We start from the raw sequence: 27,701 nt of genomic DNA, 5'->3' as shown, positions 1-27,701 counted from the left end.
CCTCCGCTCCAATGAGAACTAACCTCTGCTTCTGGAATTTCCTCATTCACGGGGCTTCAGTCGTGTAGACTGCGCGTGCGCCGCTCCTGATGGCGCTCCGCGCCGGGAACGTACTCCCACGCTGCGTTCCGTTCGCGTCCCTCCGGCGAATGCGCGCTGGAGTTCGCACGCATGCGCGCGCTGGGATCGGCCCGGCCTTCCCCCGCCCCTGCGCAGCCAAATCGCGCTTCTGCGCAGTTGGTGTTATTGTGACTGCCGGGCCGTGGCCCCGGATGTTGTGGCTGCTGGAGGGGAGATGGAGGAGACCGAAGGGGTAGCTGCGGCCCCGGGCCCAGCTTCGGGGTTGGCTTTCAGGGGCCGCCGAGCCATGTCCGGCTCCTGGGAGCGCGACCAGCAGGTTGAGGCGGCGCAGCGGGCCCTGGTGGAGGTGCTGGGGCCGTACGAGCCTCTGCTGAGCCGGGTGCAGGCAGCCCTGGTGTGGGAGCGGCCCGCCAGGAGTGCCCTGTGGTGCCTGGGGCTGAACGCGGCGTTCTGGTGAGCGACCCGAACCCTCGCTAACCCTACGAGGCGCGAATTCGTCAGGTTGCTCTAGGGGTCTACCTCTCGCCTGCCCTGCCCTGTTTTCTTTGGCTGCTTCTCCTACTCATTTGCTGATGCCTCGCTTTCCCCCCACCCCGTCCGCCTCCAGGCTTTGGCTCCCCGGGGCCTCCTCACAGGGGCTTTGGCGTCTTTCCCGCTTTCCCCGCACACTCTCAGGAGCTTCTGGTAACCCCTTGAGTCGCTCGCAGGGAGCCAGGCGCCTCTAGTCAGCTAGGAAAAGCGATTTCACTTTGGGACCATCTCCTGCGTTTCTCTTGCCTGCCCCAGCGTGGTTTTCAGAGATTTTTAACTTAAGATGGGAGGAAAAGCAGAGAAGGTCTTGGAAAAAAGGTGTCCATGGGTGTGAGGAGAAAAACGAGCTTGAACCGGTTATCATGTATTAGCATGTTAGATACTGTCTCACCCAGCCAAGTTGGTGAAGTCGGTATGGAGCTTCAGCCTGAAGAGAGTTTGAAACCACCTAGGCGGACTTCGGGTTTCACAGAGTCTATCAAGCGTAGTTTGGGTTTATTAATAACCAGAGTACTGATCAAATTCCAAGGGAACTGACACATTACTGAGGCCTCTAGAGCTAAGTGAGATGAGATTATCCTGGATAACAAAGAGTGAGTGTGTGTGTGTGTGTGTGTGTGTGTGTGTGTGTGTAATTAGGTTGCTGGAGCTCGAACCCAGGACCTCGGCATGCTAGGCAAATGCTCTAACAGTGAAACTGCACTGCACTGCACTTCAGGCCTGTATCATCTCTTTTTGGTACCGCTTCTTTCTTGACTTCAGATATCAGCCTTCTTCCCATTGTTAGTGTTTATTCAGGCAGGACCCCTAGGAAAAAGAAATCAATGTTCCCTAAACCAGTTTGTAGAATGTAGAATGTGGGGTTGATGCATACGTCAGGGACAGGACAAAATTACTCTTTTTTTTTTTTTTTTTTTAAACGAGTCAGGGTCTCGATATATAGCTCTAGCTAGCCTGGAACTCTGTGTAGACCAGACTGACCCCAAACTCAAAGAGATCTGCCAGCTTCTGCCTCTCAAGTGCTGCGATTAAAGGTGTGCATCACTATATGCCTGACTCATGAAACCTGTTTTTTTTAAAGATTTACTTCTATTGTTTTAATTACCTAGTGTGTGTGTGGGGTGGTGTGGTGAGGGAATGTGTGCTGGTGAGTACAGGTGCCTGGGAAGGCTAGCGGCATTGGATTCCTCTGGTGCAGGAGGTACAGGTGATTGTGAGCCACCCACGGTGGGTGCTGAGAACTGAACTTCTGGAAGAGCAGTGTGTGTTCTTAGCCATGGAGCCATCTCTCCAGCGCTGCAACATATTTTTAAGCTGCAACAGTATTTGCTGATCTCCAACACTGTATTCCTTTTTGGTCTCATATACCTTAGCCTGGCCTTGAACTCCTGATCTTCCTGCTTCCGTTTCCTGAAGGTTAGGACTGTAGACATTGGGCACCGTGCTGTGCCTGGGCCCCACCAGTGTTTACTTAAGCTGTCTGTGTTTAGAATCTTTCTTAGAACTCCTTTGTGTCTCTGGCATTTCCTGGTATTTTGCCTGCTGTGTAGCCACAATACAGTTACTCATGTTACATTTCCATCTCACAGTAAGAACCTGGGGAAGATATACACCAAAATGAGGGTAGTTTAAGACCTAAAGAATATAGGTGGATCTCTAAGTTTGAGGCCAGCCTGGTCTACAAAATGAGTTCCAGGACAGCTGGGGCTGTTACACAGACAAACCCTGTCTAGAAAAAACAAAACAAGGCTGGGCATTGGTGGGGCACTCCCTTAATCCCAGCACTCCGGAGGCAGAGGCAGGTGAATCTCTGTGAGTTCGAGGCCAGCCTGGTGTACAGATCCAGTTCCAGGACAGGCTCCAAAGCCACAGAGAAACCCTGTCTCAAAAAACCAAAACAAACAAACAAAAACCCCAAAACAAATCTAAAGAATAATTGAGTGTATCATTTATAGAGGAGTCATACCTTGTGAATGGTACAAGTAATATTAAGGTCCTAGAAATGGGAGTAGTTGGACTTTGGCATTCATAGAATTGTTTTGGGAGAAATGACTTACTTTGAAGTTTGAGGTTTAAGCAGATTTCACTCATGTCTTTGTGAGTGTTGACATTTCACTTAGCAAAGTAAAGAATCATTTAGGGTTTAGACATTTTGAAGTAGGGTCATTAGTTTAGGTCAGAAAAAACAAATTGAACAGCTTTCCTTTCCCTATTTGTCAAGAATAATGATGCATCAAAAGCTGAGGTGTTTTATGCATTTTGAGGTGTCAGAAGATTAGGTAATTGGTTCAGTGGGGACTAGAACCTACCTCCAAGCTTGATGACTCCTGAAAGTTGTCCTCTGACTTACACACACACACACACACACACACACTCACACTCATAGAATGAAAGAAAAAATTTTCAAGTCATCCAAATTCAGAGAACGAAGTTCCTTCAGTGTCTGTATTCTCAGTTGTTTTTCCATACCTGTGCATATGTCCTCTTAACTCCTAAACACAATAGTTTCATAAAAGAAATCCATGTAGACAGTGTGCCACCGGGGTACCCCTCCCCCAGGTTCCAGAGAAGTTATGGTGGTCAAAAATCTTGCAACCGACGTCGCTCCTGGTCCCTGGCCTGTTACTGTCTTTGGGATAATACCAGCCTTCCCTCTAAATGCTTGTATTTTCATTAGTCTCGGCACCATCCGATACTGGTGAGTGATTTTTCAGGGAGACCATGAGAGTCAGCAAGGGTTATGGTCCTAGGATCAGAAAGCTATTCCTGTAGCTTTGATGTGACTCACAGGAGATGAGGGAATGTGAGGGTAAAGGAGCCCTGCAGATGTGTGTGTGTACTCCAGGCTCCTTCCTCCCACCCCATGAACAGCCACATCCTTGGGAGAGTTAGGGACTTGGAAGCTCCTCTCCAGCCTTGTCCCTGTGATTCTAGGTGGTTGTTGGGGACATGAGCATAACCCCCAGTTGATCCCTGTTGATCTCTTTTGAGAATTGCTTTTACAGTCACCATTCTTACAGTGTTAACCATTCTTTACTGGGGTTATAGACTGTGTTTGCATGACTTAAAAATTTTTCCTTTCCTAAAAAAACAAAATGGAAAGTGATCTGAGAAGTGACTAAGGGTGACAACAGTTCTGATTTACAAAGTTAGAATCCAACTAAAGATAGTGCGAATAGGAAATAGAAGGGAGACCCCCCCCTCCCCATGAGTTCTGGAAATGTTTTATTAGAAAAATAAACTTTGATTTTAAGATTTTAATATTTCTTTACATGGCAAGGAAAGCCCATTTCAATAGAACCATTTATTCTTTGAAGGATCAGAGTGATGCAAGCCCTTAGCCCTAGCACTCAGTGGGTAGATCTCTGTGAGATCAAGACTGACTTGTTCTATATAGTGAGTTCCTGGCTGGGACTATGTAGACTGGGGCGGGTGGGCAGGGGTGGGGTGGGGTGGGGAGACAAATTAGGTGAAACAAATTGACAATGTTTCTGGTGATCAATTCTTTTTCTTTCTTTTTCCTTCTGTTTTTGCTTAAAGACAGGGTCTATGCAGCCAAAACTAGCCTCTGCTCTTGGGAGTCTGTTGCCTCGGTAGGACTTTTTTGTCTCTGATAGCCTGGAAGGCTCCCAATAATGTCTTCCTCAGCTTTGCCTGTTTGCCATCGAGGTGGATTAGTCACTTGTTAAACCTAGGGCCTCATGAATGCTAGGCAGACTCTACTTCTGAGCTGCGCTGCCAGCTTTGCCTTTGGTTTTTGTCTGTAAGGTTGGTACTTTCTCTGTGTCAGGGCCTGGTAGGTAATTAGCAGCTAGCTGGTTTCACTTCTGGTGTTTTGTGCAAGCAGCAACTATTATTATGTGATATAGGTTGGGTTAATTTTTCCCCTTCATTTACCAGTGACTGGCTCATTAACTAGGCAGTCACAAGTGCTGCGAAATAATGGGCTCACTGTCCCTGTAGAGTGGGATGCTTTGTTCTGAAGTGCCACAGAGACAAACACGCTCTGGAACAACAAAGGAACCTAGAAGTAGCATCTTTGATTAAAAATAGATGTGTTATCATTATTTATGATTGCATGTTTTACTGTGGAATGAACCTGGAGCCTTCTGTATGCTAGGCAAACTATTATTTATAACAAACTCTAATTTATGTTGTTATTACTGGAGATCTATGCTATAGCTAACTCCTGGAAAACTTTTTTTTTTTTGAAATTTATTTTTTGTTTTTGTTTTTGTTTTATGTGCATCTGTGTTTTGCCATGGGTGTCAGGTCCTCTGGAGCTGGAGTTACAGATAGTTGTGAGCTGCTGTATGGATGCTGAGAATTGAACTCTGGTCCTCTGGAAGAGCAGTCAGTGCTCTTAACCACTGAACTCTCTCCAGCCCCCCCCCCAAAAAAACCCATTTATTTCTAGAATTTCTCATGGTCTTTTTTGGACGCCAGATTGCTATTCCAAGGAATAAATTCTATTTGGGCTAGCATTTTAATCAGATTTGAGCCCCAAACAAATAAAGGAACAGTTTACAAAAGGAGACTAATCCATGTGTGGTGGTGCATTTGGGGGCTGGTGTGTGTGTGTTGAAGCAAGAGAATGAGGAGTTAAAGGTCATCCTCAGCTATCTATTGAGTTCTAGGTCAGACTGAGTTATACATGAGACTGTCTCAACACCTTCCTCCAAAAAGGAAAAACAGTGGATATATAAAACTTTACCCTTGGGGCTAGAGAGATGTCTCAGCAGTTAAGAGCACTGACTTCCAGAGGTCCTGAGTTCAATTCCCAGCAACCACATGGTAGCTCACAGCCATCCGTTATGAGATCTGGTGCCCTCTTCTGGTGTGCAGATATACATGGAAGCAGAATGTTGTATACATGATAAATAAATGAAATATTTAAAAAAAAAATGTACCCTCAGCTTGGTGGTGTACATCTTTAATTCTAGCACTCTGGAGGCAGAGGCAGTTGGATCTCTGTGAGTTCAAGGCCAGCCTGGTCTACAGAGCGAGTTCCAGAACGAGTTCCAGAATAGCCAAGACTACACAGAGAAACCCTGTTTTTTAAAAAACAAACAACAACAACAAAACAATCTTTACTCTCACTGATATTTTAAGAATTAAAGTGTAGGGGCTGAAAAGATGGCTCAGTGGTTAAGGGCGCTTTTAGCTCTTACAAAGGAACTAGATTTGATTCCCAGGACCCACGGTGGCTTGCAGCATCTCCAGTTCAGGGATCCAACAAACAGGCATGTAGTGCATGTATATGCATGCAGATGAAACATTCATATGTATAGAATAAGTTAATTAGAAAATAAATAGAAATCAAATTGTGCACTGTTTTCTGCTTATTATATTATTATTATTATTACTATATATTATTATTATTATTACTATATATTATTATTATTATTATTATTACTTTATTTGAGACAGGGTCTCTATGTTATGTATCCCTGGCTGTCCTGGTACTCACTGTGTAGACCAGGCTGGCCTTGAATGCAGAGTTCTGCCTGCTTCTGCTTCCTGAGTGCTGAGATCAAAGTTGTGCAACACTATGCCTGGCTGTTTACTAAGTTTTAAGAACTGATAATGTTTAATCCTTAGGAATATGTGGGATAACAGACATATGACTGATAAGAATCCTACATTGTATGACTTTTCTAGGAAGTTAATTTGGCAGTGTTTACTAAGCTAATTGGTTAATACCTTTTCTGGGGATAGAAGAGATAGGGCTTGACTAATAATGGATATGTGTTTATTGAAGATAATTAAAATTCTCTAAAATTAGATAATGGTGATGATAGTTTTACACCTGAATGTATTCCAGATTATTGAATTAGGGAATTGGGTAATTTGAAAGGGTGATTTTATGTTAATATTATAGAAAATTGATCTAATGTTCTACTTAATTATAAATAAGGTCAGAGGTTTGTGTTTAATGCAACTTTTGTATAGTGCAACTTGTTGTATAGTGCAACTTTTCTTTTTTATTATTCGTGTGTGTGTGTGTGTGTGTGTGTGTGTGTGTGTGTGTGTGTGTGTGCGCGCGCGAGTGCAAGGGTGTATATGTGATGTGTCCATAATGATGCAAGAAGGCAACTGCCATTGTGTGTATGCACAGGTCAGAGAACAACTTTGGGGAGTAGATTCTGACTTCACTGTGGGTCCCAGGGGTCAGAGGTCAGGTTTGCTTGGCGATTGCTTTTATCCACATTGCTGTTTCACTGGCCCTGTTTTGTTTGTTGTTGTTTTGTTTTGTTTCTTTTCTTTTTCTTTGGAGGAAGGGTCTCCTGTAGTCCAAGTTGGTTTAAGCAACCAAGGATTTACCTTGGACTCCTGATCCTTCTACCTCCACCTCCCCAGTGCTGGAATTACTGTGTACACACCACTACATCCAGTTTATATAGAGTGCTCGAGTGCTCGGGCTCAAACCCAGGACCTTGTGCATGGCAGGCTCTAAGCTGCATCCCCAGCCCTAGGCTTTTTGTTGTTTTTGTTAACATTAAAAATTGGTAATATCTTAATTATAAAATGTTTTTTACAGACCAGTGGTATGTATATATAATTCAGTCATTTTAAAAGTAATTGTTGCTTTTCTGGTGACATGAAAAAACATGTTTATGTATTAAGTAAAAAAGATTCTTAAATTGGGTACATTGTTTGTCTCAGTTACTATCCTATTGCCGTGAAGAGACACTGTGACCAAGGCAACTCTTGTAAAAGAAATGTTTAATTGGGACCTTGCTTACAACTTTGTAGTGTTAGTTCATGATCATCATGGTGGGAGGCAGGCAGACATGTTGGAGCAGTAGCTGAGAGTTTTACATCCTGATCCAGAGGCAGCAGTAGACACTGGGACTGGCATGGGCTTTTGAAATTCTGAAGTGCACCCCCATTGACACACCTCCTCCAATAGGCCGAATCTAATCCTCCCCAATTATTCCAATAATTTATCTAGGGACCAAACATTCAGATAGTCTCATTCAAACCCACTAAGTTACACTTCCCAGTGGTTGGTTTGTTTACATTTGTTTATTTTAGACTTATTAATTTTATGTGCATGAATGTTTTGCCTACATGTGTATATGTATGCTTCCTGCATGCCCAGTGCCTTCAGAGGCCTGACGAGGGTGTTGGATTCCCTGGGACTGAAGTTACAGATAGTTGTGAACCTCCATGTAGGTTCTGGGAATGGAACCCAGGTCCTTTGCAAGAGCAAGCTCTTAACTGCCCAGCTGTCTTTCCAGCTTCCATTTATTGTGTGTGTGTGTGTGTGTGTGTGTGTGTGTGTGTGTGTACACTTTCAGGGACGCAGATGTGGAGGTCAGAGAGCAATGTGTAGGAGTCGGCTCTCCCCTTCCACCGTGTGTGCTCCAGGGATTGAACTGGGGGGGGGGGTAGGCTTGATAGCAAGCACCTGTCCTAAGCCATCTCATTGCTTTTGTATGGTAATATTTTAAAATTAAGGTACTAATCTTCACATTGCAGAACATATATGTGGGTGGTGGATCATTTTCAAAACTTTAATTTCACATATGCCTCTATAAAATAGATGCTTAAGATGCTACCAATTTTATCATATGGAAAAAATGATTTAGTGCAATGTTGAAATGTCTGTTTTTTCTTCAAAAATGATACTTTGGCATTAAAAACAAACAAAACCTCTGTTTACTTGAGTTAATAGCTAAAGTGAAGTGTGTGTGCTGTGTACACACTGCTTGCTCTGAGCAGATCCTTTGTCCAGAGAGACCTTGTGGCTGCGTCCCTGTTTCATGTTTCCTGTAAATTGGTGGTTGACTTCAGAAGCCTCATCAGATTCAGGTTTACAGTTCCTTCTCTCTTCCTTTCCTTTCTTCCCCCACTTCTCTCTCTTTTCTCTCTCTCCATTTCCTCCCTCCCTTCCCTCCCTCTTCATCTCTCCCTCCCTTTTTTTTTCTGTCTCACTAGGTCTGTCACTACCTAACCCAGGCTGGCTTCAAACTTATGATTCTGTTCTCTTGCCTCGGTTTTCCACTATGCTTGGCTGGGGGGGGGGGGGGGGGAGAATGAGTGTGTGTATGTGGTGGTACTTGGAGCAAAATAATAAGGTGGGTTACATTTTTATTACTTTTTTGTTTTTGTTTTCCTTTTCAAGATGGGTGTTTCTCTGTATAGCCTTGGCTGTCCTGGAACTCACTTTGTAGACCAGGCTGTACTTGAACTGCCACTTGAGTGCTAGGACTAAAGGCATGTACCAATCACACCTGGCATTTAATTATTTCTTACTTTTTCTAAACCTTCAACAAATGTGCTTGCCCTTAGAAATAAGGAAAGTCATGAAGAAAAAAAAAAAAAGGTGAACCTACAGTGAGCAGAAACACTAATAGGCAAAGACGGTCCCCAGTTAAATAATTTTTTTGTACATATTCCGAGGTGGTTGTATTTGTAGTTGTTTTTACTTAGTTGGAAAGTTTTTATGCTGGAACTTTTTTTTTTAGTTGCTGAAAAGTTTTTTTTTTTTTTTTTTTTTTTTTATGTCCATTGGCATTTTGCCTGCATGTATGGTGAGTAAGTGTGTCGGGTCCCCTAGAACTGAAGTTACAGACAGTTGTCAACTGCCATGTGGGTGCTGGGAGTTGAACCCACGTCCTCTGGAAGAGCAGTCAGTGCTCTTAACCACTGAGCCATGTCTCCAGCTCCCTTGAAAACTGTTTTGTATGTTATTTTAACAAACTTTGTGGATTTGGGATTTGGTTTGTGTGTGTGTTTTCTAGAAAGATCCTATTATATAGTTCAGGGTAGCCTCGAACTGTTAATCACCAATTCAGTTTCCTGAGTACTAGGATTGTAGGCCTGAGCCCCTCCTGCTCCTAGCCTGGATGTCCTTTTTTCTTATTCCCTCTTGGTTAGATTCCTTACCACTTGTCTGTCTGTCTCTTGTTTTCTTACCATTTGTCTTTTGAATTGGTTTTGTTTTATATGTCCTCCCTTGTTGCTGTTACATTGTAAACAAACACAGCATTACTTGGTAAGGCACATGCCTTTCTACTCTTATTATTTCCATTTATTTTGTGACAGAGTCTGACAGTGTATGCCTGGCTCCTTCCTCACAGAGATCTGTGCAGATCCTCTTCCCTTTGCCTCCTAAGTCCTGGAATGAGGACCACCACATCTTGCCTTTATTACTTTGTGCTTGGGTTGCTGACCAGTGGCTAGTAGGTCCTCAGATTTGTTTGTTCAGGTGTAGTATAGGCTGTGAGAATGGGAAAGTAGGGATTGTGACACTAAAATAGTCTGGGTTTGGGAGAAATACTTGTTGATACAAGGTTTCATGTAGCCTGGATCTTGACCTCCTGATCCTATTGCTTTCACCTCTGAAATGCAGGGTTCACAGGCATGTGCTACCGTGCCTGGATGGAAAACATTGTTTTTATTGCTGTTGTCTTTGGGAAACCACCCTCTAAGGGAGAGCTAAACATCATCTCCCTGCCTGAGTTTCTGCTTGCCAGAAACACCGGGGAATGGTGGCCTGGCTTGTCCCTCAAGTACCTGCAGGGGAGCAGTTGCAGCACTGGGGAGTGGTGACCAGGCCCTCAGTGTGGCCTTGTTGAATTTGCTGAATTGTTGGGAAGATGTGCTAGCTTTGAGGAGATCAGTGACTTGGGGCAGCCCTCCAGTTTATTTCTTCTAAGCTGCTTTCATTGTTTAATCCCACGTGTAATTGTACCCTTTTAAGTGGTGGATAGGAAAATTGGAATAGAGTTGTCACTGGTGACCGAGTTTCTGATTCTGATTTCTTTTCGTCCTTCATTTTAATTTATTTTGAAGTGTACAAGTAGTATGCATTGATATTTATTGTACAGAAATTTCTGTAGATAAACTCTGAAGTTCTGTGCCAATTGCTGTTGTGTGCATATGTCTTCATGTGTTTGCCCAAATAAGGCTTCTTCATTTTGATGCTGGTGATTGATGAGTGTCTAGTACAAGCTTTTAATTTTTTTGGGGGGGGGAAATTAAAGGAATGTGCCACCACCACCCAGCCAAACTTTTTTTTACAATTTATTTTTATTTTATTTTATTTTTTTGTGTGTTTTTGAGACAGGGTCTCTCTGGCTGTCCTTGGACATACGATGTAGACCAGTCTGACTGCTGTCTTCCAGATGCTGGGATAAAAAGCATGTGCCGACGGACGTTGGTGGCGCACGACTTTAATCCCAGCACTCAGGAGGCAGAGGCAGGCGGATCTCTGTGAGTTCGAGACCAGCCTGGTCTATAGAGCGAGTGTCAAAAACACAGGTACCCAGGTTGTCCTCAAATTCACAATGTAGCTCAGGGTAACCTTGAACTTCTGATCCTTCTACCTCTACCTCCCAAGTGCTGTGATTGTAGTTATGAACTACCACACTGGTTTTATTTGGTACTGAAGATCAATCTAGGGCTTCATGCATGCTAGGTGAGCAGTTTACCAACTTAGCTACTTCCCCAGTTCAAGATTTGTTAACATCACATTATGCATGAGAAAACAAATTTGCTAAAGTTTACATAATTGTTCTATTTAGGGAATCAAACTCAGGGTCATCTAATTTTATTTTTTTGTTTAAATTTAATTTATTATATTATTATTATTATTATTATTATTATTATTGAGACAGGTTTCTCACCATGTAGTCCCAGCTGGCCTGGGATTTGCTGTATATATAGACCAGGCTGGCCTCAAACTCAAAAGGTTCACCCTGTGTCTCCAAAGTGCTTGAATTAAAGGTGTGTGCCACCATGTCTGGCCTAATTTTTTGTTTATTATTAGTATATAAATGTATGCTTGTTTGTATTTTGAGACACGGTTTCTCTGTGTAGCACCTGGCTGTCCTGGAACTTACTCTGTAGACCAGGCTGGCCTCAAACTCCTAGATCCACCTGCCTCTTCTTCCTAAGTGCTGGGATTACAGGTGTGCACCACCACCACCTAGCTAAATGTATGATTTTTGTTTGTGTGTCTGTCAGTGCAGATGTATACATGTGGAAGTCAGAGGACAACTTTCCAAAGTTATTCTCTTCTTCCACTGTGGATTCTAGGGATCCAACTCAGGCTTGTGTTACAAATAATTTTACCCACTAAACCATCTCTCTTGTTCCTCTTCTAACCTTGAAAGCTGTGTCTTTCTGGGTGCCGTGGTACTTACTTGTAATCTCAGAATTTGAAGGATGAAGCAACAGGGTTACTTTAGTCTGTAAGGAGATCAGATTCTGGTATGCATGAAGACAGCATTCATATGCATAAAATACATGAATAAATAAATCTTTTAAAAAAAGAGAGTTTGGCCAGGCATTGGTGGTGCACTCCTTTTTTTTTTTTTTTTAAGATTTTATTTATTATGTATATAACATTCTGCTTCCATGTATATGTGCACACCAGAAGAGGGCACCAGATCTCATAATGGATGGTTGTGAGCCACCATGTGGTTGCTGGGAATTGAACTCAGGACCTCTGGTAGAGCAGTCAGTGGTCTTAACCCCTGAGCCACCTCTCCAGCCCTGGTGATGCACTCCTTTAATCCCAGCACTCGTGGGGCAGAGGCAGATGGATCTCTGTAAGTTTGAGGCCAGCCTGGTCTACAGAGAGAGTTCCAGGACAGGCTCCAATGCCACAGAGAAACCCTGTCTTGAAAAACAAAAGAACAACAACAACAAAAGAGTTTGGAGACCAATAAGGCAACCTATCAAGATATTAATTAACTCTTACAAACGGGCTTGGTGGTGGTGGTGGTGGTGGTGGTGCACACCTTAAATCCCATCACTCAGGAGGCAGAGGCAGACATATCTGTGAGATCCAGGACAGCCAGGACTACACAGAGAAACTGTCTCGTAAAACAAAACAAAATAACAAAAACCAAAACTCATGAATTTCTATTGCTGTTTGGGGGCCTCTTTCCTTCCTTCCTTCCTTCCTTCCTTCCTTCCTTCCTTCCTTCCTTCCTTCCTTCTTTCTTTCTTTCTTTCGTTTTTGAGACAGAGTTTCTCTGTTTAGCTTTAGAGCCTATCCTGGCACTCGCTCTGGAGACCAGACTGGTCTCGAACTCACAGAGATCCGCCTGCCTCTGCCTCTCGAGTGTTGGGATTAAAGGCATGCGCCACCAACACCCAGCCACAGCAACTCTTATAAAGGGAAAAAACATTTAATTGGGGTGGCTTACAGTTCAGAGGTTCTGTCCATTATCATCATGGCGGGACATGGTGGCGTGCAGGCAGACATGGTGCTGGAGCTGAGAATCCTACATCTTCATTTGCAGGCAACAGGAAGTGATCTCTGAGACACTGGGTGTGGCTAGAGCATATATGAGACCTCAGAGCCGGCCTCCATGGTGATACACTTCTTCTAACAAGGCCACGCCTATTCTAACAAAGCCACACCTCCTAAAAGTGCCACTCCCTTTGGGGGCCACTTTCTCTCAAACCAACTCAAAATAAAATAAGGAGCAAGCTTGGAAGATGGTTGTAGGAATGCACTGCCGTACCTGGTTCATGCAGTACTGGGGATTGAACCCTAGGTCTCATGCATGCTAGACAAACACTCTGTCAACTGTATTCCGAGGCCTCCGATGTTATGTCCTACATGTATTGATCTCTCTATGTTGAATTACCACCCTTGCTGTCATAAGAGGATCCCAGCTTGGGGTGGGATCTGGCATGGAAGCAGGAGGAGTGGAACATAGATCCCCAGCACCCATGTAAAAGCATGTTGTGGTCATACTTCTATAATCCCAGTACTAAGAGGTCAGGCACAGGAACTCACTGTCCAGAAATCTGTCCAGTTGATAAACTCTAGATTCATTGAGAAACTCTGATTCAAACAGGAAAGTGGAGTGCCATGTATAGTGGCACTCACCTTTCATCCTAGGATGCAGAGGTGGGTAGTCAGGATTTTGTGAGTTCAGGACCAGCCTGGACTATGTAATGAGTTACAGGACAATCAGGGCTCTATTGGAAGACCTGTCTGGAATGATAGAGACGTCTGGCCCACACACATACCCACTTGATACAACTGGGGATAATTTATTAAACAAGCCAGCCTCAGACAAGTACCATATGCTTTCTCTCATTTGTGCTTCCTAGATTGTATGTTTCGACATCAAATGATGCATGTATGTATGTATGACAGGACAGTAGAAGTGGAGCTGTGTGAGGAACAAAGAGAACAGAATAGGGGAAAGGATGAGAAGAGCAGGGTAGGTGGGCATAGGGATGGAGTATGCTACACTGCCTTGTATGAGGGCTTACCTTTAGTAAATAAATACTTGCCTTTGTCCTAACTTGCCCCTGGACTGAATAGACTGGAAAGTTGAAAGGGTCTCCAGGAGGTTATTGATTTAGTCCTTTATCTTTACAGAAGCAAATTACTGTCTCCATAGGAAAATAGCTGAGGTCTGGAAAGTAGGTGTGATTTAACCAAGGTGTATAACTGGTTAACACCTGAGCAACCACCAAGGCCTAGAACTAGAACTTAGGTCTGTTCACCACAACCCATAGTGCATATGTGATCCTTTTTTGAACTGGCTTCATGGCTTAGTGACCCTCTTCTGTTTTCTTTCTCTACAGGTTTTTTGCACTGACATCCCTTCGTTTTGTATTTTTACTTGCATTCAGTTTGATGATCATTGTCTGTATTGACCAGTGGAAGAACAAAATTTGGCCTGAGATAAGAGGTAAAATTTGTAGTATTAAGAACAATTTGAACTGGCAACAATTTTTTATATAGTTTTTTACCTTTAGGTTTTGTTTTGTTTTTTGTTGTTTGTTTGCTTTTTGAGGGGTATGTGTTGCTGGGACTAATAACTGAAGTCTGAATTACATTTGAAAAGCTTAAAGCTGAGCTGGAGAGATGGCTCAGAGTTTAAGAGCACTGACTGCTTTTCCAGAGGTCCTGAGTTCAATTCCCAGCCACCACATGGTGGCTCATAACCATCTGTAATGAGATCTGGTGCCCTCTTCTGGCCTGCAGGTGTACATGCAGATAGAACATGGTATAACAAATCTTTTTTTTTTTTCCCGAGACAGGGTTTCTCTGTGGCTTTGGAGGCTGTCCTAGAACTAGCTCTTGTAGACCAGGCTGGTCTCGAACTCACAGAGATCCACCTGCCTCTGCCTTCCAAGTGTTGGTGGTGCATCCCTGTATAATAAATCTTTAAAAAGAAAAGAAAAGCTTAAATCCTTAGGCCAGGGTAGTGGTGCACACCTTTACTCCCAGCACTCAGGATATAGAGGCAAGTGGACCTCTGAGTTCAAGGCCAGCTTGGCCTATGTAGTGAGTTACAGGACATTCAGAGCAGTGTAATTAGAAAAAGCTTATCCTTATCTGTGGGCCATAGAGCTGGGTTATGCCTTTCTGTTGTTATATTAATGTCTGTGTCTGCCTCTTAAGGTGATGTCAGTGAGGAATATGCAGTGTTTGTACTTTTTTGCTTGTTTTGTTTTTTAGACTTAAATGATCATATTGGATACTGTTAGCTACTTGAGACAGCATCCATTCATTCTTACTTTATGTGACTGGATGTTTTACCTGCATGTATGTCTGTGTATCACTTGTGTGCCTGATACACACAGAGGCCAAAAGAGGGCATTAGACCCACTGGAATTGGAGTTATAGATGGTTGTTAGCTGCCTCATGGGTGCTGAGAATCAAACCCCAGTCCTCTAGAGGAGTAGTCAGTGCTCCTAACTGCCAAGTCATTTCTATAGCCCCCCTTTTTTTTTGAGACAAGGTCTGTGTTGCTTTGACTGACCTCAAACTCACAGAGATTCATCTACCTCTCCTTGTTAGTACTGGAATTAAAGATGTATACCCCCATGCCTGGACATCAAGACAAAAAACAAAACCCAGTGTCTCATGTAGCCCAAGATAGCTTCCAATTTACTTTGTAGCTCAGGATGACCTTGAACTCCTAATTCTCCTGATAGTACCTCCTGAATACTGGGATTACAGGTATGTACTAACATGACTAGCTCCAGGCAGCATCACTTTACCTCTCAAGAATTTCTTTTAAGTCATATAGTAAGCACTAAGAAATACGTTCTCTCACCAGGCATAGTGGTGCTCGCCTTTAGGTGGGTCTCTGTGAGTTCCAGGCCAGCCTGGTCCACAAAGAGAGTTCCAGGTCTATGAAAAAAAAAAAAGAAAGAAATGTTTTCTGTTTTCAAAAACTTTTATGTAAGAAAAATTAATATACTTATTGAAAGAAAAATTAATAGCAACTCAAGGGACAGTATCAGAGGTATAGTATAGTGTGTGACTGATATAATCATGTATTTTATCCCCATTTCAATCAATGAATGAAGCAAAATATGTGGAAGATACAGAAAGAGAATACATCTAAGCAGACCAGTAGCTTGATTAAAGAACCACAGACTGGTGAAGCTTGTGTCAGACTCTTGTTAAGGCAATGCATCAGGACTTCAGAGTCAGCCTCAGCTATCTAGTAAATTGGAAGCTAGCTTGAATACACGAGATCCTCTCTACAAACAAAAGAACCACACTGGCAAAGGGTCTACTGAGAACAGAGAATTAAGCATTTTGGTGGGAAGGAGTGGTCTATGTTTAAGAAAGAACTTAGATTTATAAGTTCTTGAAACTTGGGCTTACATGTTTAGGTAGTGAATGATCTTTTTTATTTTTTAATGATTTAACTTTATTTTATGTATGCTGGTGTGAAGGTGTCAGCTCACCTGGAACTGAAATTACAGACAGTTGTGAGCTGCCATGTGGGTGCTGGGAATTGAACCCAGGTTCTCTGGAAGAGCATCCAGTGCTCTTAACCGCTGAGCCATCTCTCCAGCACCGTGAATGATCATTTTTAAAATTAGAACTGCATACTGAGTTGAGAGTAAAGATTAATTGGATAACCTCTTATAGGGTGGATGGAATGACCAGAAGGGGAAGGCAGCAGCTCTGTGAGGAAACTGCAGCTGTAAGAAATCCATGAAACTCAGTGATGGGTGTTTTGGAGAGTATGAAGAGGGAAGGTTCTTGAGTACTGAGACCTAGTAGATGGATTTAGAATAGTAAGGCTGACTTGAGGCTTTACAGTAAGAGTGGGAGAATAACATGCACTTAGCAGATGTGGGCAGAGGCAGTGGAGGTTGGTTCAGGTGGAACACCAAAAGGAAAACTGATGTGGGTTCTGGACACGTCAGGGTTGAAGTGTTAGCAGGATGTTCACACTACAGTATATAGCTTTTAAGTACATTGCTATCTCATTTTATAGCATTCAAGTAATCACCCTGTCTCATATCAAAAGACTACATTGTTCAGAGCAGATAATAGGTGTCTCCAAAGAAAACACACATCTCTAGAGTTGGAGTAGTCACAGCATGCCTTGGGAGTTGGCACATGATGATGTGAGCATACTCAAGGGATGGGTGGACTGTTCTCACACACCTTGGCTATCCCTTTGTACATTTGTACCCTTTCTTTCCCCAGGGAAAATCCTTTATTTCATTTCATTGTCTGCAATATAACATGAGGGTCTCTCTCTTTCTCTTTTTTCTTTTGGCTATTAATGTTTACTTTTTCCTAAGCATTAAAACTTGAACAGTCAGACCAAGAGACAGCCTAATATTTTCGTGTTTGGTTTGTTTTTCTGTTTTTTTTCAAGACAGGGTTTCTCTGTGTAGCTTTGGAGCCTATCCTGGCACTCACTCTGGAGACCAGGCTGGCCTTGAACTCACAGTGATCCGCCTGCCTCTGCCTCCTGAGCGCTGAGATTAAAGGAGTGCGCCACCAACGCCCGGATTTTCATGTTTAGTTTTGTCTACCAACTAATACTGGTGTTTGTCTTAATATTGCAGTGCCACGACCTGACGCATTAGACAATGAGAGGTATGGAATACAAATTCTTTTTGTTGTTTTGATAGATTCTGTTGTATTGTTCTGGTTACATGTTCTTAGCCCCATTTTCTTTTTTAAAGATTTTATTTATTCATTATGTATAGAACATTCTGCTTCCAAGTATATCTGCACACCAGGAGAGGGCACCAGATCTTATAAGGGGTGGTTATGAGCCACCATGTGGTTGCTGGGAATTGAACTCAAGACCTCTGGAAGAGTAGTCAGTGCTCTTAACCTCTGAGCCATCTCTCCAGCCCCTTAGCCCCATTTTCTGGATACAACATTATACACCCAGTCTGTTCCAAAATAATCACAACAAATTCTAAAGTTCAAGTTGAGAATATTCAATGTCTTCTCCATCTTTATAGGATGAGAACTTTCTGGAAAAGGAGCATTAGTGACTTGCAACCTAACATGCCAGGGAAGTAGCTGTATCAGTAAGCCACAGTGTGAAATCTTAGAGGCAATTAATTTAATTTGTCTCCTGGCTTTTATACTGCATCATTTGGTGTTTTCTGTGACCTGTGGCTATTTTTAAGTTCCAGGTCAGAAAACATTGGTTCCTGGCATCAGCAAGCCAGTGCTGAAGATCCCTTCCTTGTGTGTCTTACAGCCTCTGCTTTCCTTCCTTGGTTCACCTGCCGCATATATCTGATAGAAGGAATTTCCTCTGCTGTGATTTATTTTGGTTTTGCTTATTCCTGCACATTGCCTCCCTCTTGGCTGCAGTGGAGTCAGTCAGACTGTGCTTTTACTTGTATTCCTGGATTGCAATCATACGGAATTGCAATGGTCCAAGTGTGGTAAAGATGGTGTTGTAAGCACAAAGGGCCTTGCTTGGAGCTAGTGGCAGGTTTATACATGTGGATTGAGCCACTTGCTCATAGGGTGGAGTTGTCAGAACAAGTTTGTCTTCCTGGTCCCCAAATTCAAGTTTCAACCTGGTAAGCCAAGAAGAAAGACATATTTCACCTCCAAAGCACCTGGGACTAGCTGCTCCCAACCCCAATTTAAACCCGGAAGCATTGGCTGCCTGCACATCAAGGTGGGGGGGCCCTAAACAGCCTCCTTTCACAGCTCCCCCTTCTTTCTCCCATAGTTGGGGTTTTGTGCACCCTCGGTTGCTCAGCGTGCCCGAGCTCTGCCACCATGTAGCTGAAGTCTGGGTTAGTGGGACCATTTTCATAAGGAATCTGTTGCTTTTCAAAAAGCAAAACCCAGGCAAGGTAAGACCTCCCTTTTCACTTTCAGCTTTGGACTTCAGTTCAGCTCATGTTAAGTTGAAACACTATGTCAGATGTATCCTCATTCGGGGAAGAAAAGACTTGATGTTCATAGAAACAAAGGGAGGTTATAGGAAGGGGCTCTGACTGGCATTTACAATAAGGCAAGAGCTTGACTCCATGTTTGGTTGCTTGTCACTTGGAGTAGCCATTTTCTTTCTTCTTTTTTTAAATTGTTACTCTTAACTTCTTTCTGTGGGGGCGGGGGATCAAGCCCAGGGCTTCCTGCATGCTAAGCAAGCCCTATAACTGGGCTTCATCTCCAGCCCCATAGAGCAGGTCATTTTCTTGTCTCGGGAAGAGAGGGAAAGCTTGCTTATGTGCATTCTGTGTCATATTAAATGTGATAAGTTGTGAGGGTTTATAGTTTTGTGTTCTTAAAAAAAAAAAAAAAAACACCAATACATGTTTTCAGAGAGAATTTTTGGCTAAGACATACTCACATCAATTTCCTGGCATGAAAGGTACAGCTGAATGGGGTTAGCCATGAAAGAGAAGCTCGAGTAGAAGGGAATGCTCCCTTGTCTGTCCAGACAGAGTCACCATTGGACTTGAGTAACTGTAGTTGTCGTTCTGACATGTCCATGCTTGACTCAGGTTGTAAAGAGTCTTTAGTCACATCTCCGTTAATTCCCATCCCCACCCCAGTACTTTGCTGGGTGGCAGAAACTTACTACTGCTTCTTGCTTCTCCCAGTTCTGCTTGCTGAGCTGTGGGATACTGACCTTTTTGGCCATGTTGGGCCGCTACATCCCTGGGCTCCTGCTGTCCTACTTGATGCGTAAGTGCGAATGTACTTCCCCCTACAAGCTGTATGTTGCTCATAGCTTTGGGTGTAGAAGAGTTGTTCTCAACCTTCCTAATGCTGTGACCCTTTAATACAGTTCCTCATGTTGTGGTGACCCCAACCATAAAATTGTTTCCGTTGCTACTTCATAACTATAATTTTGCTCCTGTTCTGAATGTAAATATCTGATATGCAGGGTATCTGATATGCAGGGTATCTGATATGCAGGGTATCTGATATGCAGGGTATCTGATATGCAGGGTGTCTGATATGCAGGGTATCTGATATGCAGGGTATCTGATATGCAGGGTATCTGATATGCAGGGTATCTGATATGCAGGGTATCTGATATGCAGGGTATCTGATATGCAGGGTGTCTGATATGCAGGGTGTCTGATATGCAGGGTGTCTGATATGCAGGGTGTCTGATATGCAGGGTGTCTGATATGCAGGGTGTCTGATATGCAGGGTGTCTGATATGCAGGGTATCTGATATGCAGGGTATCTGATATGCAGGGTATCTGATATGCAGGGTATCTGATATGCAGGGTATCTGATATATGCAGGGTATCTGATATATGCAGGGTATCTGATATGCAGGGTGTCTGATATGCAGGGTATCTGATATGCAGGGTATCTGATATGCAGGGTGTCTGATATGCAGGGTGTCTGATATGCAGGGTGTCTGATATGCAGGGTGTCTGATATGCAGGGTGTCTGATATGCAGGGTATCTGATATGCAGGGTATCTGATATGCAGGGTATCTGATATGCAGGGTGTCTGATATGCAGGGTGTCTGATATGCAGGGTATCTGATATGCAGGGTGTCTGATATATGCAGGGTATCTGATATATGCAGGGTGTCTGATATGCAGGGTGTCTGATATGCAGGGTATCTGATATATGCAGGGTCTGATATGCAGGGTATCTGATATATGCAGGGTATCTGATATGCAGGGTGTCTGATATGCAGGGTATCTGATATATGCAGGGTGTCTGATATATGCAGGGTGTCTGATATGCAGGGTGTCTGATATGCAGGGTGTCTGATATGCAGGGTGTCTGATATGCAGGGTATCTGATATGCAGGGTATCTGATATGCAGGGTATCTGATATGCAGGGTGTCTGATATGCAGGGTATCTGATATGCAGGGTATCTGATATGCAGGGTATCTGATATGCAGGGTGTCTGATATGCAGGGTGTCTGATATATGCAGGGTATCTGATATATGCAGGGTATCTGATATATGCAGGGTATCTGATATGCAGGGTGTCTGATATATGCAGGGTATCTGATATATGCAGGGTATCTGATATATGCAGGGTATCTGATATATGCAGGGTATCTGATATATGCAGGGTATCTGATATATGCAGGGTATCTGATATATGCAGGGTGTCTGATATGCAGGGTGTCTGATATGCAGGGTGTCTGATATGCAGGGTGTCTGATATGCAGGGTGTCTGATATGCAGGGTATCTGATATGCAGGGTGTCTGATATGCAGGGTGTCTGATATGCAGGGTGTCTGATATGCAGGGTGTCTGATATGCAGGGTGTCTGATATGCAGGGTGTCTGATATGCAGGGTATCTGATATGCAGGGTATCTGATATGCAGGGTGTCTGATATGCAGGGTGTCTGATATGCAGGGTGTCTGATATGCAGGGTATCTGATATGCAGGGTGTCTGATATGCAGGGTGTCTGATATGCAGGGTGTCTGATATGCAGGGTGTCTGATATGCAGGGTGTCTGATATGCAGGGTATCTGATATGCAGGGTGTCTGATATGCAGGGTGTCTGATATGCAGGGTGTCTGATATGCAGGGTGTCTGATATGCAGGGTATCTGATATGCAGGGTGTCTGATATGCAGGGTGTCTGATATGCAGGGTGTCTGATATGCAGGGTGTCTGATATGCAGGGTGTCTGATATGCAGGGTGTCTGATATGCAGGGTGTCTGATATGCAGGGTGTCTGATATGCAGGGTGTCTGATATGCAGGGTGTCTGATATGCAGGGTGTCTGATATGCAGGGTGTCTGATATGCAGGGTGTCTGATATGCAGGGTGTCTGATATGCAGGGTGTCTGATATGCAGGGTGTCTGATATATGCAGGGTGTCTGATATGCAGCTGCTGAGAAAGGACCCACAGGTTGAGAACTGCTGGCCTAGGAAGAGCATCATTATATTTCAGTTCTCCAACAATTACTTCTTTTCATATACTCAGGACATGATCGGTATCATTAAACGTCTTTTCACGTGGAACTGATATTCCACATATAAGGCATAAACTCCATTTCCTTTTGGGGAGCTTGCAGTACTGGGGAACCCAGCCCAGCATGCCATGCATATTAAGCAAGTGTTGTGCCACTGATATATATCCCTGGCCCATCTTACCAAGGTGTAGACATTGATGATTGTTCACTAATGTACATGGTGTCCCATCCTGAAGGACCGCCTCTGTTTATGGAGCTTTCCAGACAGTTCTGAGGTTCCTTCTCTGTGTTCACTCTGGAGGACTTTTCCTGTAATGTAGTTACTTTGTACTGGCATGTACTGTTGGAGGCTGGAAGAAATTAGTTCCAGGTGTTTTATTTTATCTCCATCCATCCATCCATCCATCCATCCATCCATCCCGGAACTCATGTAGTGCAGGCGTGCCTTGAACTCACAGAAATCCACCTGCCTCTGCCTCCTGCACACTGGAATTAAAGGTGTGTGCTGTCATGTTGGACATCTACGTGTACTATTTTTTATACATAATTTATCTCAGAATCACATGACTGTTACCATCATTTTGTTCCATATGTCCACACTTCCTAGCTCTGTCCCTGGGCTGTCTGTGGCTTATTATATTATGCATAGCCATGACCTGTACCTTGTGGATGGCTACAGTAGTCCCTGCTCTCAAAACTGTATAATGGGGGTCATTAGTGGAGGTGACCTGCAGAAATAACTAGAATTTTCTGCAGTATCTTGAGTCCTAGGGACACAATAGTGGAGGGGTAGGTAGGATTGCTTTGTGTGATCTCTATTTTCCTACTGTTCCACTCTCCTCAGTTGTCACTGTTATGATGTGGCCTCTGGCTGTATATCACCGACTATGGGATCGAGCCTATGTGCGACTGAAGCCAGCTCTGCAGCGGCTGGACTTCAGTGTCCGTGGCTACATGATGTCCAAGCAGAGAGAAAGACAATGTAAGTGTTATGGGGTGGCTTTCTTCTACCTGACACTTTGAGAAAGTGGAGAAGCCAGGTGTCACATACTGGCCAAGTGTTAAAAGTGGGAGGAATAGGGTCCATGAGATGACTTAGCAGGTAAAGGTGCTTGCCACCAAGCCTGATGACCTGAGTTTAATACGAGAGACCTTTGTGATGGAAGGAGAAACACACACACACACACACACACACACACACACACACACACACACACAAAGTTGTGCTCTGACTTCCACAGGTGTTACCATTTCACATGTATACAGAAACAACAGATAAAAGTAATTTTAAAAATTTCAAGAAGTTTCAAGAAGTAGGGAGGGGGTAGTTGGTAGAAATCCTGGGTGGTAAGGAAGTATAGTATCCTATTTCTGAGAAACTTAGGCAGGCTTGCCAGTTTTTCTCACTTAGGCTCCCATTTTAAACCAATCTGAGAAAAACTCCAAGTTGAGTAAAAGACATCAAAGATGTTCATAGTCCACCTGCTTTTATGAAACACCTTCCAAGTGTCCGAGCCCTGTATTGACTGCTTTTGTACACTGTAAAAAACATTTACACTGAGTAAATGTTAATGTAGGGTTTTGCACTTTTTTGGTTTTTCAAGACAAGTTTCTCTGTGTAGCCTTGGCTGTCCTAGAACTCACTCTGTAGTTCGGGCTGGTCTCAAACTCACAGGGATCTGCCTGCCTCTGCCTCCCGAGTACTGAGATTAAAGGTGTGTGCCACCATGGCCCAGCAGGTTTTTGTACCTTAAGCCTCTTTCAATTAATGAAAGCTGTCTGCTAAAGTGGATTGAAAACAGCTACCATAGATGCCACAAGTGCACTACTAGCCTGAGGCTACATAACACAAAGAGGGTATCGTAAACTTGTCCCTCTCTTTGGTTTACCAGTTTGGGTGTTTCATTAAGCCCTGGCCTTCAAAGAGTCCCATATGTGGTCACCATCTTCATCTGGGCTTCATCAACCAGTTGAAAAATACCAGTCATTAAAAGCCTTGTTTAACCAACATGAGTGCCTCCCTTCTTCCTATGACTGTTCCCACTTGTACCACTTTGCTTTGTATTTGCCCCTAGCAGATCCTCAGAGTTCCTGGGTGGTTTGGTAGTTTATCGTCTAGCCAGAATCTAGAATGTGTAGGGCTTGGACAAAGGAAGGATGTTGGAGGAAAGATGTAGTTTCATGAGTTACTACTCAGCCTCAGTATTCTTACCTTTAGACATTGCTATGCAGACTTAGGGCTATATTTAGAGGGCCTCTTCTTGTGTCATGATGTTTTTGGAGTCCAAAGGAGATTTTCCCTTGAAGCCATCAAGGTCTTCTGCTCTTTCCACATAGTGCGCCGGAGAGCTCTACACCCAGAACGTGCCCTGAACAACCACAGTGACAGTGAAGAGGAGCTTGCCGCCTTCTGTCCTCAGGTATCTTGTGTGGGGAAGCGGCTCTACTGGCCTGTTTTCTTAATTCTTCTTTATCTGTCTAGCTGCTCACATTTAGATGGTAACTAGGTTTTAAGCCCGTCAAGGACCCTCGATTCCCCTTACTCTCTTCTCAATAGCAGCACTGAGGAGAGAACCTGCTACTGTATGGGCCTGGTGAACAGCACGTTCACTTGGGTTTCCTTTTACTTTACCATCATGGAAAAACCTGGAGCTGACGTAAGTCTATTCAGCAACCAGTCCACCTAGAGGTTTGGTTAATATTTTTCTGGATTATCTAAGACTGCCCAACCTCAAAAGGTTGATGAGAAAATGTTCCCTTTAGGGAAGCAGCCTAACAGGGGTCAAGGTTGTGGTGCAGTTCCCATCCATCCTGGGTGTCACTGGTGGGCTTGAATTATTGATGACATCATCTCAGACTTGGTGTTTTCTTTTTCTAAGCTGGATGATTCTACCGTTGCCAGGGAATTGGCTATCACAGATTCGGAGCACTCTGATGCCGAGGTCTCCTGTACGGACAATGGCACATTTAACCTGTCAAGGGGCCAAACACCTCTAACAGAAGGCTCTGAAGGTAAGAATGTTTGACCTGAGTTGATAGTAACTCTTGACTTCTGCATTGTAGCTTCCTTGGACAGGGGTTTACTGTTGTCCCCGCCTCTCCTGGGTTATGGCTCAAGTAGCAGAGTCATCCAAGGGTGTGGTGTGGCACTGCAGGTACTCCTGCTTTTCTTGAGGCCCCAAGTCCTTATTAGTCTTTGCCTCCAGCCTCATGGACACAGTAGAGGGAAGCAGGCAGTTCTCTGGCAATTAGTAGTCATGCATCTGAGTTATGATGAAAAGCTAACCAGTCCCACAAGTTTTGCTTTATCTTAAGAAATACAGAGTTGGAGCTGGGTGGTACTGGTACACACCTTTAATTCCAGCACTTGGCAGACAGAAACAGGTAGATCTTTAAGTTTAGGGCTAACCTGGTCTACAGAGTGAGTTTTAGGACCGCTAGGGCTACATAGAGAAACAATGTCTGAAATAAAACAATGCTATAGGGTGGGAAGAACTTGGTTGTGTAGGGGTTGACTTTTTCTGGGTCTGGGGCATGAGGCCAAGTAACTGTCATGTCTCACATACCTGTGTTCTCTCAGACCTAGATGGTCACAGTGATCCCGAGGAATCATTTGCCAGAGACCTTCCAGACTTCCCTTCCATTAATGTGGATCCTGCTGGCCTGGATGATGAGGATGACACCAGCATTGGGATGCCCAGCGTGATGTACCGCCCCCCTCCAGGGGCTGGGGATACCCAGGTCTTGCCTGCTACTCGGGACGAGGCTGCACTGCCGGAGCTCCTGCTTGGTTCCCTTCCTGGAGGATCTAACCTCACCAGCAACCTTGCCAGCCTGGTCTCCCAGGGCATGATCCAGCTGGCCTTGTCAGGGGCCTCCCAGACAGACCCTTCTGGCCCACCTCCCCGAAGAGCAACAAGAGGTTTCCTCCGGGCCCCTAGTTCAGACCTGGACACTGATGCTGAGGGAGATGATTTTGAACTTCTGGACCAATCAGAGCTGAATCAGCTAGACCCTGCCAGTTCCAGGAGCCACTGAGGAGAGACTCCTTTGAGGGGGTCACTGTGATGTAGGGTTCCCCCACACACACACTTAACTGTGATGGGGCAAGGGAAGAACCCTGTTTTGTTCCCTGAACTTCATCTGTGTGCTGGGTGGCCTGGCTGATGCAGAGGCCTGCTGAGAGAACATACTCATTACCTTGCTGCCAGCTAGAAACCATTTTTGTGCTTAGTCACTGAAGTGAGAATGTGCTCCCCCAAGGGAGACTTCTCTCCATTAGGGTGGTACTACAGGCAACAAAGGAGGGATATTGATTCCCCTTGAGGAGTCAATATTGAGGCAGTAGTGCTGTTTGCTTTTAGGTCTGGGTGCTCAGGGGCCCTCACTGATACAAGAGCCCATCTCTTCTCTTCACCTCACGGGAGCCACAGAAGTCAGGCAGCAGCTACAAGAGTTATCCTCTTTGTCTTTTACCATGATTTGCTTTGTGTTCTCAAAGCAAGTTTGTCCTTTGGTTCTGCAGAGCAGGCCCACTTCCTGTCCCTGAGCCCATCTTCATTTCTCGATGGCTGACCCTCAGCACTGCAAAGTGCTTGCAGAATTTAAGAAATGTGAATGTGATGTGGGCGGAGCCTCTTCTATGTCACCTTGAGCTATAGGGATCAGCTGGCTGGTAGGATTGCTTGAGTGCCTCTCTGTCTTGAGGTCTCATGGAATCTTTTGGAGCTGTGTGGTTATCTTCGGTGCTGTTAACCCCTGGCTCCATTTGACCATCTGGCTGAGCAGTGAGCAAAGCAATATCATATCCATTTTTATGTTCCTGTTCCTTCCCCTGCTCCTCCTCTGGAGAAGCAATAATTCCACAGAGGGTGGCAAAGTAGCACTTTACAAATGGCTGTGGCATTCATCCCAGGAGCCACCAGCTCTTCTTGCACCAGCTGTTCTTACCATACTGCTTCCTAACGCCTGTAAGGATGAGCCCAGATAGTAAGGATGTATAGGTAATCAGCAGAGCTCCTTCTGAAGGGTGTGTATTCTGCAGTCCCTAGTCAAATCATGTGAATCAACCCCCCCCCCCAATGATCATTGGTTCTAAACCTTCGCCCGCCTACTGCCTCTCTCTGTCTCCCAAATCAGAGCTCAAGCCAAATTCTTCTATCCTTTTTCCTTCTTGCATTAACCCTTTGCTGATCCTCAGGGACCACTCCCCCAGCACTCCCATATTTGGGTGAGGGACGTTGGACAGAGCCCATTTTCATGTGCTGCAGGTTGGGGGTTGTGCTAACATGTTTGCTCTTGGTTGATGGACAAGGTACAAAGGCCAGGGAGTGAAAATACTTCACAGTGAGAAGGGAATGGCTGGATGCTGTTTCATAGACGTTGAGTGTGGAAGTGAGGGGTAATGGCTTCTCCCCACTTTCAGGGCTCTCAAATGCTTTGGACATCTCTTTCCTTAGAGCCAGATGTCTTACAGGTGAGCTCTATGTGGGGAAAAAAATGGGAGGTGAGGGGAAGGAGTGGGGTTTTGCGAGTTTGCATGAGTGTGTGTTGCTTCATGCCTTGGGAGTTGGCAAGAGGAAGAGGGAGAGGAGGAGAGCAAAATCCGGAAGGTCTTTGTTGTACCAGTGGGATCCTGCTCTGAGTCTCCCGAATCTTCCACTGTGAATTGGGGGTGGGGGTGGGGTGCTGGGGAATAAATCTTGTATGAGAACCATCTTTAAGGACTGCCGTTGTATGGTGTACTCCTTTGATAGGTCTTCGCTCACTAATCAGGTAATAGCTAATTTGAGGCAGTGACAACCTCAGAAGAGGATGCTCAGGTAGGTGTCAGGGGTCCCCCTGCCCCTTCCTGTTTTTGTCTCATGAAGCTACTTCCCCTCCTACAACCAAGACAACTAATACCACTGCTGGTGTTTGTCCCACTGGTTTTTGTTTTTTCTT

The 27,701-nt window shown here is 44.3% G+C and overlaps 1 protein-coding gene across 1 annotated transcript; it reads left to right on the top strand.

Moving 5' to 3' along the window:
• The first annotated feature begins 295 nt into the window (after positions 1-295).
• Retreg3 (reticulophagy regulator family member 3) lies at positions 296-26,838 on the top strand. Its single transcript, XM_027428111.1, has 9 exons — positions 296-534; positions 14,182-14,288; positions 17,428-17,458; positions 18,567-18,693; positions 19,447-19,531; positions 22,603-22,740; positions 24,096-24,178; positions 24,638-24,770; positions 25,339-26,838. Exons 1-9 carry the CDS (start codon positions 296-298, stop codon positions 25,794-25,796), a joined length of 1,401 nt encoding a protein of 466 aa, XP_027283912.1. The 3' UTR covers positions 25,797-26,838.
• Positions 26,839-27,701: the final 863 nt, after the last annotated feature.

The sequence above is a fragment of the Cricetulus griseus genome, chromosome 7, assembly GCF_003668045.3.
Source record: "Cricetulus griseus strain 17A/GY chromosome 7, alternate assembly CriGri-PICRH-1.0, whole genome shotgun sequence".
NCBI lineage: Eukaryota > Metazoa > Chordata > Mammalia > Rodentia > Cricetidae > Cricetulus > Cricetulus griseus.
The sequence above is the reverse complement of the archived record's forward strand: the minus strand, read 5'-3'. Positions and strand labels throughout refer to the sequence as shown.